General features: G+C 60.4%; 1 protein-coding gene across 1 annotated transcript in view; it reads right to left on the bottom strand.

The window, feature by feature from the left end:
* Window positions 1–60: 60 nt before the first annotated feature.
* The window catches only part of ADCY7 (adenylate cyclase 7), a 52,575-nt gene continuing 40,617 nt past the window's right edge, over window positions 61–12,018 (bottom strand). The window contains exons 15-26 of the mRNA XM_087827117.1: window positions 10,953–11,050; window positions 10,038–10,122; window positions 9,500–9,625; window positions 8,624–8,722; window positions 7,464–7,657; window positions 6,546–6,639; window positions 6,086–6,241; window positions 4,873–5,019; window positions 4,205–4,309; window positions 3,578–3,692; window positions 2,974–3,098; window positions 61–2,781 (exon numbers count right to left, since the gene is read on the bottom strand). Of these exons, the coding sequence (XP_087683243.1) occupies window positions 2,635–2,781; window positions 2,974–3,098; window positions 3,578–3,692; window positions 4,205–4,309; window positions 4,873–5,019; window positions 6,086–6,241; window positions 6,546–6,639; window positions 7,464–7,657; window positions 8,624–8,722; window positions 9,500–9,625; window positions 10,038–10,122; window positions 10,953–11,050 (1,491 nt within the window). The 3' untranslated portion in view covers window positions 61–2,634. The remainder of the gene's footprint in view (window positions 2,782–2,973; window positions 3,099–3,577; window positions 3,693–4,204; window positions 4,310–4,872; window positions 5,020–6,085; window positions 6,242–6,545; window positions 6,640–7,463; window positions 7,658–8,623; window positions 8,723–9,499; window positions 9,626–10,037; window positions 10,123–10,952; window positions 11,051–12,018) is intronic.

Genomic DNA, 12,018 nt, shown 5'->3' with positions numbered 1-12,018 from the left:
GTTTTTCCACAGTCTAGCTTTGGTTAAACTAGAACCAAATTGTTCTTACCTGGTCACACCTGATGATTAAAAGTGGCCCCTGGGAGGAAGGCATATGGCTGGGCCTATTGCCACACGGAGCTTTAGAAAGTAGGGTGGAGCTGACTGGGACAGAGTTCTCAGGAGGCTGATCGTGCAGCTTCCTCCTGGCTCAGATGCAATCAGCAGTCACGGTCCTTGAACTTTAACCCTACTTTAGCTAAGATAAGTTCCTGAAGACCAAGAAAACAAAGTCAAGACATTCCGGTTTTCCTTATTGGTAATTTAATATATGAAAACCTAAACCAAGTAGGAACACTGGTACTTTATAAAAATGAAACACAACATTTTAAAACAAACACTGCAGATCTATAAATACTCAGTGTACAGAACAACCCCTAGCTATCTGAGTAGTTCTGTACATTGACCTACTATGCGCACGTGCAGTGGGTAAAGGTTTTCCCCATTAGAAAGTTTCCTTAAGTTAAATCAGAGAACCTCGGGGGGACTTTTCACTAGAGTCACTGAGGCCACCTTAGTGGAAACTTAAGCAGGTCCTTAACCCATAGAAAGGTCAGTGTTAAAAAGAGACTTGTCACAGAACAAAATGACACCTGTGAAGGAATGACGTGGTAATTAGAAAACCGGTTTATAAAAATAACTGCAGGTGACTCTTATGGTCAGTTATATACTGTGATCATCGAAGATTAATCTCATCTGAGCACAGTGCTTTAATTGGAAATAAACATACCTTAATGGTAACCAATTATTTTTTAGACTCCCGATCAGAATCTCTGTTGCTGGAAGAAAGACGTAGCTTGAATATGGGAAAGTAGGAAATGCCCAGCTCAGGAGGCCCGCACACTGGTGTGCATCCGGGCGGCGGTCGGCCTGACTCCGGAAGAGCCTGCGGACAGCCTGCGCCGCCATTTCTAAGGATAGGTTGGAGGCCAGCCCTTTTTATAAGAAGCTGGTGTGTGAAAAAGGCGGTTTAAGGAAGGCTCAGTCCCTTACAGCATCTCTGCCATACAGTTCCTTTACCCAGCAAGTGCTAGTGATCTGCTCATTCTGTGCCGGTCACGGGCCACACACCAGCGCTGCCACCAGCCCCCCAGCACCTGTGTGCAAGTGAGGGCAAGCCCCGCGAGACACAGCGTATCACAGCAGACTGCCCTGGCTACACACTGCTGAGGGACCAACTGGCAGCTGACCCTCAGCCCTCGGTGCCAGTCGTCCCACCTGCAACCCTGTCACCTCCTGAAGTCTCCTGTGTGCACGGTTCTCTGTAATCTCAGGGCCCGTGGGTGACTGTAGCTGAGAGTCCTGCTGTGCAGTGACATTCACCTGCATTAAGTCCTAGGGTGGCTCTGGTCACGGGGCAGTGCAGTCAGTTCAGAAAACGGAGCAGCAGGTTGGTTATCTCGCTGTGGAGCCTGCTTTGACTTCGGAGTCTGTGTGAGTCGAAGCTCACAGACCTGTCTTTGCACTTGCCCTGATTCATCCGGTGAGAACAAGAGCATCTCTGCAACCGAGAGGGCCGGCTTCCCAGGGAAGGGGACCGCTCCACGTGCCCTCGCTGAGTACGTGCTCCTAGGCTGGAGCTCCTCGGGGCACGTGGACTAAAGGACGGGAGGGTGCCAGAGGTGTCCATGCTCTCCAGACTCCATTCCTTCCTGTCCAGCATAAAAGATGTATTGCACTTGCAGGGGAGAGCTTGAAGGAGTCAGAGGAGAGCTGAGAAGTGGGTTGTGCCAAACTTCCTAGGCTTTTTGCTTATTGAACCGAACCTCCAAAGGCTGGAATCAAAGTAGTCTGACTCAGAGCCAAGGCCACACCACTCCTTGCCGCCTTGCTCCGGGCCACATTCCGCAGAACTGCGTCCCACAGCTGGGACGATCCCATAAGCTGACACTGGACAGCGGTCCTACTTACAGGCTGTGGTTAGAGAGGCAGAGAATATGCTGCAGGGAAGAGGTTTGTCTAGCGTCTGAGAAGTGTCAAAAGGATAAACCTTGTTAATAATGTATCCATTTAAAACAAACACGTGCCAGTGTCTACGCTGGTGTTTTTTTCTTCCTACTGTTTGAAACCATTTATCGACGTGGAACACACTTTCCAGCTGTTTACCAGAATGCCTGGGTGAGAAACAGAGAATCCCGTAGCTGGTCCACTGGGACGAAAGGCGTCCCCAACCCACCCTGACACCTGTCTTAGTCCTGTACCTAGAAACAGGTGTCGCTTGTGCAGCTCCCCAGCCGTGAGCGGTGTGCGCGGTCACGCTCCAAGGCCTCCACGGCAGCCAGGACCTGAAGGGGCATCTAAGCTCCAGAGCCTCTTCCTGCTGTGTGGGCTGCGTTCCGACCCCGACGCCAACAGCACACGCAGGTGCTGGCTGCCCTGCGTGGGGAGGCTCTGTGGTCGCCTCGCGCTGGGGGCTGGCGCACGTGTCTAAGACGTCCTCTCATGCAAGCCCAAGGAAGCCACCCACTGCCATCTGTCAGGAGGTGCTGGTGGCCAAACCCTCAGAACGCCTGCGTGACCGGCACGGGCTGTCTCCCGTCGGCTCTTCAGGGAAGGAAGTCGGCCTCCGGCATGTTCTGCCCCTGCCAGCCTCCCTCAGTTCAGCCCGAGTCCTTGAAACTTGGCAGTGTCTGTGCAGACAAAGTAAGTCCTCAGTTCCCCTTTGCCTTTGACGTTGATCAGTCCTCGACATTCACAAGAGTAACCGAGGCCCTGGAGGATGGTGCACGTCTCCTCGGTCACCTGGGAAGGAAAGACAAGTCTGCAGAAGCCGGAGGAGCACCTGCGGTGGGACAGCGGGTGGAGACCAGCCAGCAGGCAGCACATCCACTCCCTGGAGGACTCGATGGCTCGACTCCCAGCGATCGAGGCCAGGTCCCCTCACCCCGCGTAGGGCTTTCCTCCTTGGTCACCCTTTTCCCAGAGGGATTTTACCTGGATCTTCCCCAGTTCTCCAGTGCTTTCCATCCTGCTGGCAACATTGACCGTGTTTCCCCAGATATCGTACTGAGGCTTCCGTGCCCCAATCACCCCAGCAATCACGGGCCCGTGGTTTATGCCTAGAGAGAATGTTTGCAGTTGGCAGGTGGCAGAGGGCACGCCTCGGGCTTCGTCCCTCGGGGGAGGCCACAGAGCCCACCGCCAGCCCAGGGAGGGCCTGCGGAACAGGTAAAGGCAGGCTGGAGTGGTGCTTCCCCAGGCGGGCTCCACAGGGCGCCCCAAGTCTGGGTGGCGCTCTGTTCTACATCTGCTGATCCCTCAACAGAGTCAACGGCCTGTTGGCTACCAGTGACCACTTAGGTAAGTAACTTGGTGCTCGGTGTATTTTAAGCTCACCTATTTACAGGTGGGGATCTGGGGCTCTCCATTTTCTGTAGGGATGTGTTATTAAAACTTTCAAACGTAACCGAGTCAGTGATGTGCAAGGAAAGAATAATTACCCACCCCTGGGGCTGTAAAATCAGAGGGCTCTCCAGCACCTTTCCCAGTAGGTGGGCCTGAGAGGGCCCACGGAGCCCCGCGCGCCCGCAGCCCTCACCGACGCGGAGGCGGAAGGAGTTGAAGGAGTGCCTGTTGATGCCGTCCAGCTTGCTCATCAGGGCCATGCTGAACTCCACCATGATGCCGATGTGGGCATGCTGCCGCTCCAGGTCCTGCGGACCGAGCGCTGTCAGGGCCAGGGTGGGCCATACCCCAGGGCGGGTCACACCCCAGGGTGGGCCATACCCCAGGGCGGGTCACACCCCAGGGTGGGCCATACCCCAGGGCGGGTCACACCCCAGGGTGGGCCATACCCCAGGGCGGGTCACACCCCAGGGTGGGCCATACCCCAGGGCGGGTCACACCCCGGGTGGGCCATACCCCAGGGCGGGTCACACCCCGGGTGGGCCATACCCCAGGGCGGGTCACACCCGTCTTTCTGCCTTGACCAGGTTAGGTGGACAGGCCTGCGGACCCTGATCTGGGGCACCACATGGGCACGAGACCCACAGGAGGGTCTGGCGGCGGCAGAGGTGGGCCAGGGCTCCTGCAGAGGGCCCGGACCTGCCCCACACCCCCCCCCCTCACGGTCAGGGCATGGAGGCGCCCCGTTAGGTGAGGGGTCTGGGACTGTTGAACTTCACCTCATGGGGCTGGGACCGAGGCCACCGGAGTGGCCGAGTACCTGGTTCTCATGCCCCGAGGGGGCGCTGAGTCCGGCAGCTGCCATGTACGTGCTGCCAATCGTCTTGATCTTCTCCACGCTGCTGAACTTGGGCTTTAACAGCAGCTGCAGGACAGGGAGGCAGGGCATTCGGCGGCCGCAGCTGGCCGGTCCCCGTTCGGAGGGTGTGGGGGGCTGCCGCCCGCCCGCCGCTTCTGACGCAGACATTTCTCACCTGGGCCCTGCCCGCTGAGCTCACACTACATACGGGTGGGTTCTCCCCCTGCTCCCCCTACTGCCCTGGCACTGCCCGTCTCCCTGCCCTTCCGGTCGTGTCTGGTCTCTGGCTCTTGCCAAGGAGCAGGCAGCCAGCTCTCCAGCAGCATCCACAGGAATGTCGACTGTGTTTCCAGCTCCGTCAGGCCCAAGCCCACTGACTGCCCCAGGTTGGTGGCGTGGGCTCAGCTGGAAGTTACCCTCCACAGGGCCTGCATCTAACCTTAGCCAGCTGCCCGGCACCGGGAAGACGGGAAGACGGAAATGCTTGCATAAAGCAAAGAAAAAGGCACATTTGCACCTTGTATAATGTGTGATGTCCTCTCCACAGGGAGCTGGCACGTTTGTTAATCGGGGCACAGGCCTGTGCCACCGCCCACCGCCCACCGCCCACCGCCCAGCCCAAGCCCCACCTCGTCAAAGTCGGCGATGATCTCGTTCAGCAGGCGCAGGCACTCCAGCCCCTCCTTGTTGACGTCGCACTCGGTGTAGAACACTTTGAACTCCGGCACAGAGGCAAACATGACACAGACGCAGTCGTAGGACTGATGGTACCAGTCCTGGGGTGGGAGGAGGGGAGAAATGGGCCTGTGGCCACCCACCCAGCGCCTCCCCTCAGAGCCGGAGGAGCAGGAAGCAGCCTGAGCAGGGGACCCCTGGTGCTGCAGACGTTCCTGGGGGAAGGGGGGCTGGGCTGCGTCCCCAACCTGTCTGCACGGGGGCGGGGGGGCGTTTAAAATGCAGGATTCTGGTTGGTTGGGGAGGGACAGGCTCAGGTTGTTTTTTTGCTCCTAAATCCCGAGTCTGCAGAGCCAGTTGAGAGCTCCCAGGGTAGCAGGTCACAGTCAGGGCACAGGCTCCTATCTGTGACACCGCAGCACGGAACTGGTGGAAACACATTTGTCCATCACAGACTGGCCACCATCCTGCCAGCAAGCACTGCGGGCCCCACCTTACAGGTGTAAAACCAAAGCCCAGGAGTAAGGCAGCCTGTCCGCCCAGCCTGCGCCCGAGCCTGTGTCCCCGCAGCAGCAGCTCACCGTCCGGGTGCGCGGGGAGGCAGTACCCACGGAAAGCGCTTTGGCTATCAGCGCTCACTCCGCAGGCGTCAGCCACCGTGCGCTCTCCACCCTGAACACCGGCCTGCTTGCCTGGTCTCCGCTCTCCACCCTGAACACCGGCCTGCTTGCCTGGTCTCCGCTCTCCACCCGGAACACCCGGCCTGCTTGCCTGGTCTCCGCTCTCCACCCTGAACACCCGGCCTGCTTGCCTGGTCTCCGCTCTCCACCCTGAACACCCGGCCTGCTTGCCTGGTCTCCGCTCTCCACCCTGAACACCCGGCCTGCTTGCCTGGTCTCCGCTCTCCACCCTGAACGCCGGCCTGCTTGCCTGGTCTCCGCTCTCCACCCTGAACACCGGCCTGCTTGCCTGGTCTCCGCTCTCCACCCGGAACACCCGGTCTGCTTGCCTGGTCTCCGCTCTCCACCCTGAACACCCGGCCTGCTTGCCTGGTCTCCGCTCTCCACCCTGAACGCCGGCCTGCTTGCCTGGTCTCCGCTCTCCACCCTGAACACCCGGCCTGCTTGCCTGGTCTCCGCTCTCCACCCTGAACGCCGGCCTGCTTGCCTGGTCTAGCTTGTCCCCGATGAAATGGGCGGCCACATGGGCCGGCAGCACATTTTCCAGGAGCAGACGATTCACGCTCTCCATGGTCTCAAACTCCTCATGTTCCTTCTTGAATTTCTTCTTCCACAGGCAGTCCAGGCGGCAGTAATAGTCAATCTACAGGCGGCACAGCAGTGTCCTGGCCCCGTGAGCGAGGGGCATGGCCACCAGCAGCCGGGGGCCCACCTGTAACCCTGCCCATCGGCACTGCCCACCCTGCGCCCGCGGCAAACGCCTCCCTTATGTGGCGTCACCTTCAGTTGGGACTAGGGACACTGTCTCGGGACCCCGACCAGGGCTTTCCCACGGGACTGTCTGCCCCAAATCTGAGGCAGCCCAGCCCCACCCGTCCCCTCCAGTGGAGGCCAGGTCGGCCCAGCTGGCCTGGGGATGCGATGCGGTGGTCGCTTCCGGGTCTCACCTGTCTGGAGAGCATGACAAGGGTGGCGTAAAACAGAACCAGGTAGAAGCTGATCATAGTCTTCAGATCCCTCCACGAACAGGCCAGGGGGCTGCTGGATATGAAGGGGGAGGGTGGGGGTCGTTTCCAGCTCCCACCCAGCCCCCAAACGCTGGGGGTGGCGTGGGGCCCAGACTCACTCAAGGCTGCCCAGGGAAGAGCCACCGAGACAGGCTGCCTGCCCTCAGCGCACAGTTCTCATGGTGTAGACAGTAAACAAGACAGAAGAGAACTTCAGGTAGAGAAAAGAGGTGTCGGGAAAGGTTGGTGGAGGGGGGGAGGCCCCACTGAGGTGGCAGCTGAGCTCCTGCCTAGATAACAAGGGAGAGCCACACAGAAAGCCCCAGGCAGTGAGGCCGCAGCGAGGGAGCAGGTGCTCATGGGCCAGGGGCTCAGGGCGTGGGCCTGGCAGTTGGCAGGTACGAGCCAGACCAGCAGGGGCAGGTTTGTCTTGGGTCCCCACGTTACAGCCTTTTAGTGCAGGGGGAGCCAGGCCCCTCTTCTCAACCCACCTGGGGCCGGAGCCTCCAGAACCACACACACATCAGCCCTTCCTGGGTGACAGGTGTCACCCGCCTGTCTAGGAACAGAGCAGGGCTCTGGCTGAAGCCTCCTCACCACGCCCAGGCTGGCCTAAAGACGGGACAGCCCAGGCGGCCTCGGAGAGACAAGGGGCGCTCCCCAGAGAACCCCCCGGTGAGTCACACTCGGCTGCTCCCAAGAGCGCAGACCTGGAGCCCCTCGCTTCCCATTGTGGGGTGGAAACCACGTGGTCCCCCTGGCCGGTGTCCCACCAGACGGGGCTCCGTCTGAATGACATGGAAACAAAGGAGCTACAATGGGCCACCGTCAGAAAGGGCAGTGGGATCCGGGGCCCACCTGAGGGTGGCGTTGGTCTTGGTGAGGTTGCCCAGGCCGAGGCCGCAGCAGTCCCACTGCGAGCACTGGGAGATGTTGAAGAGCACCAGGTAGGCCACCAAGGCCACGGTCAGCAGCACAACTTTCAGCTCCAGGCTCATCCTCAGGAAGACAGAGCAGGCGATGAAGGCCAGGATGCAGCTGCAGGTGTAATACTGGGGAGACGAGGTGCTGGTCACCCCCCAGTCTCCTGTCCCCAAGAGGCACCTCCTGGACCAGCCGGCACCAAAGGCAGGGAGGCCCTTAGCACTTCAGGGACCCGCGGACAGGCAGCATGTCCTCAGCATCCCCCTCTTGCCTTCTTCGCCTCCCTTCAGGAGCAGGCAACGGGATCCCTAACTTTCTGTTACATCGTTTTTACTGTAACTACTTCCACTCAGGGTAAGTAAACTCACTTAGAGGAAAATAATGTAAAAGAAACGCTGTTGGGTGGAGACGCGGGGCGGGCAGGGGTGCGCGCCCCCGAACAGCCTGCCTGCCTTGAGTCTGCCATGAGCTCGCGCTTCCCTGGGTGCATCTCTGCCTACAGAACCCTCCTGCTGAAGATCAGGCCATGGCTTCCCCCTGCCCCGGAATAAAGACCAAACCCTCCTCCCTGGCATGCACGCCCCACCCTGAGCTAGATCAAACCTGCCACTGGCCACCACCCCTGCCCATGACGCAGCCACTGAAACCTGCTCCCACCACGTGCCTCTGCTCTTCCTCACCATCCCTCCCCGGCCCCCTCCCTGACCAGCCTGCCCTTTAGAGAACAGCTCACAACATGCCGTCCCCTGAAGTCCCACAGGCTGCATCCTGCCCTGGGGCTTCCCGTGTCAGCCTGCCTGGGGCCCCGTCCCAGCTGCACGACCTATCGCAACCTCCCCGAGCCCACTTCCCGGTCAGCGACATGGAGATCCTAATGGCCTGCTGCAGAGTGAGGGGTCCGACACATGCATTAGCGTGGGTGCTCCCACCTGCACCCCTGGGGCCAAGCTCATCAACACCCCGATCCCTGTGGTCTCCAACTCTGCCCCACGTGGGCCTGCTTTCTCCACCTGTCCTGGGAGAGGCTGGGCTCTGCTCTGCCACACACCGGGGCCTGGGGGACTCAGGGCCCAGGCCAGGGCCGGCACACTCACCGGGAGGAGCTCGCATGGGGTTCTCTCCCTGCCACTCACGGCCCTCAGGCTTGTCTGGTTCCCAGAAGGTGGCCCCAGGACTGGGGAAGGCAGCAACAGCTACAGAGAAGACAGGTGCTCAGGGGCCTGGGGCTCCAGAGCCTGCCAGGGCCAAGCAGCGCTGGGCCCAAGGCCTCCCAAGCATCACAGGCGTGTCCCGCCAGGCCCAGCTCTAAGCCCGCCCAGAGCCACTGTCAGAAGCCACCAGCTTCACAGGGGGGCGAAGGGTGTAAAAGACGGACACATGGGCACCACCCCAGAGCGTGAGGCTGGCATGGGCTGGGGAGAAGCCGGGATCAGCACTTCCAATGAGCCGCCTTCTCCACAGGTGATGCTGAGGGAGGTGGTCAGAGTCTAGAGTGTCAGGGGCATGGAGGTGGGGACAGACCCTGGCTAGATGTGGGACCTGGGAGGACTGGCAGGAACAAGTGAGGTCTGTGACACGGAGCGCGTGCGCACGGCCCGAGAGGCAGGGGCTCAGCGTCTTCCCAGCTTGTGCCCAGGAGGAGTCTGCGAGGGGGTGAGAAGGGCCTCCTGGGTGGGGGAGGCGTCAGGACACTGTGCTTCAGGACACCTACTGTGGGGCTGGCCACGTGGGCTCTCTGGGGCCCCAAACACAGAAAGTGAAGGCTGAGGAGCTCTCAAGGTCACAGAACCTCCCAGGCCCGGCCTCGGGGCTGTGGAGAGGGTTTCTCCATGTGTAGCTTGTAGGCAACAAGATTACATGAGTCTAGAATCTATAGGTTCCCAGGGTCATAACTGGCTCCCTCCACCAAGAGGCAGACACAAAGGTCCTCACCAGGGCCCACCTTCCTCCCCTGTCCCCCATGAACCCACCAGGTTGGCGATGGCGACGGTGAGCAGGCTGCCAACGGTCAGGATGGCCAGGGACAAGCGCAGCAGCGGGTGAGTCTCCACCCTCTTGGAGATAGCCCGGAGCATCCCCCAGGCTGGGCAGCACCTCTGTGGAACCACGGGGTCCGGTCACCCAGCTCCAGCCCCGGGCAGGAGGGGAAACTGCCTGAGGCCTTGGCAGGGGGAAGCCCACAGCCAGAGAGTCTGGCAGACATGAGAACCCCTGGCCAGGGAGAGTCGGGGGGTGCTATGCCCAGAGCTCAGTACACATGCGGAGCACAGACAGAAGGAACGTGGCCACCCTTGGGGCCGTGGACAGCTCCAGCCCCTTGGGACCACTAGCAGGCCAGGGAAAGCGGAATTCTCAGAAGTATCAGGAACACTCAGGGACTGTCCTCGAGACAGGAGGGTCCAGGGGCAGAGCCCACCAGGGAGGGTCCAGGGGGCAGGGGCTCACACCTCCACAGCCCCAGCACCCGTGGGGCCCAAACGGGTGCTTAGTAGGGTCCTCCTCACTCACCAAGAACTCATCAGCAAAGCACAGGCCCAGCACCAGCCCCAGCACACAGGCCACCAGCCCAAAGGATACCCCCAGAGCCGCCGTCCTGGAGAGGAGGGACAAACCCAAGTTCTGGCTACCATCTGCTCAGGGCTAAGTCACAGACATGCTCCTCCCTCCCAGTACCCGAGTTCTCAGGTACACGGTCACCCTCTGCCCCCTCCCAAACTGCTATTCTGCACTCAGCAAAGGGGCCCTCAGAAAACCGTGGCCCAGCTGCCCCATGAACAGCACAGAGGCCTGGCCAAACTCGAAGGCCAAGACCAAGCTCATGTCCCCCTTCCTGGACCAAGCACATAAGAAAGGAGTGACTACGCAGCCTGGGGACTTGGTCTGGTTCAGAAGTTGCATGTAAATGTGTTCCCTATCTTGTCTTTAGTAACTATATCCTAAATCCCAACACTCTGCACTGCGGCCTAACCACCCCTCCAGAACCAACAAGCAGCTGACCTTCCTCCCTCTGTTACCTCACACCCCCTCCCTGCCCCCACCAGAGGGTCTTGAGGCAGAAACATGCATCCCACCCTCTGAGCATCAGTTTCCCACAGCTGAGAGGGAGAAGAGGGTGGGGCAAACACTGCAGGCAGGAGTCCCACTCTGAAATGCCCACAGCCTTGCGGATAACAGGTGACTTCAAAGGTGAGAGGCATGTGGGAGTCGGGAGGCCTGTGGCTCAAACTCAAGGGAGTAGCACATTCAATCAAAACAGAAACTAAGTGCCGGTAACTCCAGGTGTGGGGGAAGTCACGGCGGATCCAGTTTCTGGGGCTCCGAGACCTAATGTTGCTGAACTCTTAAAGGCCGGCCCCTCCTGCCGGCCACCCCTCCCCCCACCTGACCCCAGTGGGCTTGACCATCCTGCCCACCCCCACTGACCTGGGCATCAGCAGGACGTGGACAAGCAGGATGCAGATAAAGACGAGACTGGCACAGGCGAAGTAGTGGCGGGCCCGGGGGATGGGCATCAGGCGGTACTGGGGGCGGGTGACAGAGACCGTGAGGGTGGGACAGCTGAGGCCCCACCTGCAGGGCCACCTGCTCTGACCCTCCTCTGGCCAGCTCGTTAGTCACCTTAAAAAGGCTTTACACCTCCTTGAGTTGCAGGTGATGAGCCAACAACGCTGTTTCCCATTTTGGGTTTAGAGGAGACACCGCCCCTCCCACACCCTGCCCAGGTCTCCCACTTTATTTCCCGAAAAGCCCAGGGCCCAAGTCTGCAGCCAGGAACCAAATCTGAGCTCCGGGGCTGCTGCGACTGATTTGGGGCGGTGGGTCTGTCCTCACCCCAAACGGAGGAGCAAGGCTCGGCTGAGCCCTGAGCTGTCAGGGGGGACCCCACGCTGCCTGTCCCTCCACACCCGGCACCCCTCGCAGGGCCTCAGCCCACAAGGGCTCCCTCCTGGTGCAAATGAGCAAACGGAGCTCCGAGAGCCTGCTGCCTGCCCAAGTCACAGCCCAGGGAGGCCCGCCAGGCAGGTTTCCTGGTGACCACACCTGCCTCCGGGCCCCAAGCTCCCCACCCAGGAACCCGCCAACTCAGGGAGCCCAGCTAGAGGCGGCCCCCAATCCTGGAGGCCAAGGCAGGAGAGAGGGGGCTGGGCCGGCACGAGAGCCCTGCAGTCTTGGCCTCCCCTGAGGCCAAGACACCCCGAAACCTCGAAGAGTCTGCGGGATGGATGATGCTGCCCACACTGGCCACCGTGTGGGGGTTAAATGATACGATGTGGGTGCCAGAACCCAGTAGGCGCTCAACAAACAAGTAAGTGGTCACTAACGGCACCGAAGCACGTTGCTGCAGCAGCCAAGCCTACTGGGGGGCCTCCACGCGGACACTAAGCTGGGGCTTCTCCCGACTACACGGTCAGCTCGAGGCTGCACGGGGCCCTCAGCCGAGCAGTCTCCCAAACCCAAGTGGGTGAGTCACAAATGTGGGCACACTGGG

Source organism: Miniopterus natalensis, chromosome 18 (genome assembly GCF_054644295.1).
Source record: "Miniopterus natalensis isolate mMinNat1 chromosome 18, mMinNat1.hap1, whole genome shotgun sequence".
Taxonomy (NCBI): Eukaryota; Metazoa; Chordata; class Mammalia; order Chiroptera; family Miniopteridae; genus Miniopterus; species Miniopterus natalensis.
Note: the sequence above shows the minus strand (reverse complement) of the source record. Positions and strands in the feature narration are given on the sequence as shown.